Below are 2337 nucleotides of genomic sequence, written 5' to 3'. Positions count from 1 at the left end.
AGATATAATATAGTATTAGATATTATTATATATATATATATATATATAATGTATAACTACTTATGGTTTTGTATATCATATTACATATCGATAATTGTGTGTATTCACACGAAAATTTGTGAACAGCTCGATATCTTATTAGACGTTTAGGCAATTCAGATTCATTCATAGGAGCTTGCATACCTTCATAGCCTATATCTGAAAGCTTTGAAGATATGTACTCGGCTGCAATCTTCTCGTCTTTTGTATTTGTGACTCTTGATCCCAGTCCGCCGTTTGAAACGTCAGAAAGTGTGGTTAAGTATTGGTATGCGAGTGCATCGAACGAGCCTGCACTCCTGGGGTGGATTGTGGGAAGCGTTGCCATGGTAACTGTGAATATACACCAGAGTATCATGCAAATGAACGCAGCCATGGGGTCATGTATGGGATGATCGTATCAACATGCGGGTTCACGATAGACAGCTGCTACTGGACTCGAGATTGGAACAGACATACGCCTCTTATAACAATATATCTTTTTTTTAATATCAATATTGTGTTTATATAACTTTAATATACATCGTATGTAGCCATATACATATATTACTCAAGCCAAATACATAGCAGAGAGTCACCAGAGGAATTCTGAAGAGCCTTTTGATACGACTTCGTAGTAATTGTATTGAAACAACGTTTACTTTGGAAGACAATGGAAGGGTTCTGTTTGCTTGATACTACTTATGAGCAACGTTTACAGTGAGTTGAATTGGACCAACGCGTAAGCGCTGAGTGCAGAGTATATTCAAAAAGCTGGTCTAAATATGACTTATGTAGCCTTATATACAATGTCATGCAAACCGTTTTGGCGTTTGGGAGGAGAAACTGATTGGCCAACACTTGATTTTTTTTTGCAGTTTTTGTATGTATTTTATATATATATAATATTAAAATGATCCCCCCTAGCCAGCCAACTAGATGTGCCCCGTCTATGCCTTCAATGGGTTGGAGAGCTAGGTACCATGTGATTGGGCATAGGTACAGACATTTAACTGTACCAGCATGGTGTTTTTGATTTTCTTTTCTTTTTCTTAAGTTGGACTTAGAGTTATTATATTGGTAATTACGAATGGAAGGTAGTTTCGAGGCATGGAATGATATAGAATAAAATATCATACATCCAATGAAATGAAATCTGATCTTAGTTACTGAAACCAAATAAATCTAGACCGAAGTTTTGAGTGATTAGCGCGGAGCAATAAAGATAATAGTCTCAGTCTTACATCCCTTAATCTTTAGCTCATTACCAAGGGCTGAAGCTAAACTTAAAATATATTATGCAAATTTACTTTGAAATCTTACTTTTCTTTTACGTTAACTTATTGAAACCGATAGTCAGCCTGGTTAGTCTGACTTTTACACCAGGAAATAATGCGCGAACATGGGATTCGGGCGAGTCATCGGGACCGGGGGGGGGAAGTGAGGGGGTGAAGGGGGATCACGACGTCGCCAGCGAGCCGCAAGAATGGACTCATCAAGACGGGTGACCATGGAGGGATGAGAAATAGGTATATGAGTGGGTGCTGGTCCTATGGCACGTGTGGGAGGGGGACGATGGCGGAGATCGAGGTTTGTTAAGCATGCGTTCAAAATGGATGAACGAGGGAGTTCGGGAAGGCATGACTGGTGTGGGCGGTGATTGGTTAGGAACTGACGTGCGATTCGAGACTAGTGGTGTGTTGCGGGGTTCAAGGGGTTTTAGTTGTGGGTTTCATACGAGGTACTTAAGTTTCCTAAATGAACTCTTAATAGTACGAGGAACTTAAGTCTCCTAAATCCTTAATACCAAACATGAAAGAGTTGGTCTAGTTCTATTAATAGAGCTTTATTTACTTTCCAATTTTATGTATATCTGAATACTTCGGTAGCGAGATGGCTCAACCGAATATAGATTTCTAGGGACTATTAACGTTACCTAGTTGATCCTCCGATGAGCCAACCAAATGTGCCAGTCTGATGAAGGCTAAGTCGGTAATTCTTGATAGGGATAATATTATTTATTTCAAAAATGGCAAGTATGTATGATACAATGTATGAACATATGGAAAGGCTCTCATAGTCGCTGTAGTGGTTCAGGAAAGATTGATGGGAAGGAGTGGCCATTAAATTCCCGTTTGAAGCTTGGGCCAAGTGAGTCGACAATGGAAGATATGTGCTGAGTCAATTCGGGCCGGTGTTGACAAAACACTGTTACTATTGAATGTTCCATATATTTGCTTGCTGACCTACTAAGTAGAGTACCCACCTCTGTGGTACGGATCGGGTTTGCGCCGTGTAGTGCCGCGGAATGGGTTAGTG

General features: G+C 40.0%; 1 protein-coding gene across 1 annotated transcript; it reads right to left on the bottom strand.

Moving 5' to 3' along the window:
• Window positions 1–183: 183 nt before the first annotated feature.
• SARC_14476 (hypothetical protein) lies at window positions 184–529 on the bottom strand (the record flags this gene model as incomplete). The annotated part of the gene is made up of 1 exon (XM_014291390.1): window positions 184–529. A coding segment is annotated over exon 1 (232 nt), but the record flags the coding sequence as incomplete, so codon positions are not given.
• Between the last annotated feature and the right edge of the window lie 1808 nt (window positions 530–2337).

This window comes from Sphaeroforma arctica, assembly GCF_001186125.1.
Source record: "Sphaeroforma arctica JP610 unplaced genomic scaffold supercont1.4676, whole genome shotgun sequence".
In the NCBI taxonomy this organism is placed as follows: domain Eukaryota; class Ichthyosporea; order Ichthyophonida; genus Sphaeroforma; species Sphaeroforma arctica.
The sequence above is the reverse complement of the archived record's forward strand: the minus strand, read 5'-3'. Positions and strand labels throughout refer to the sequence as shown.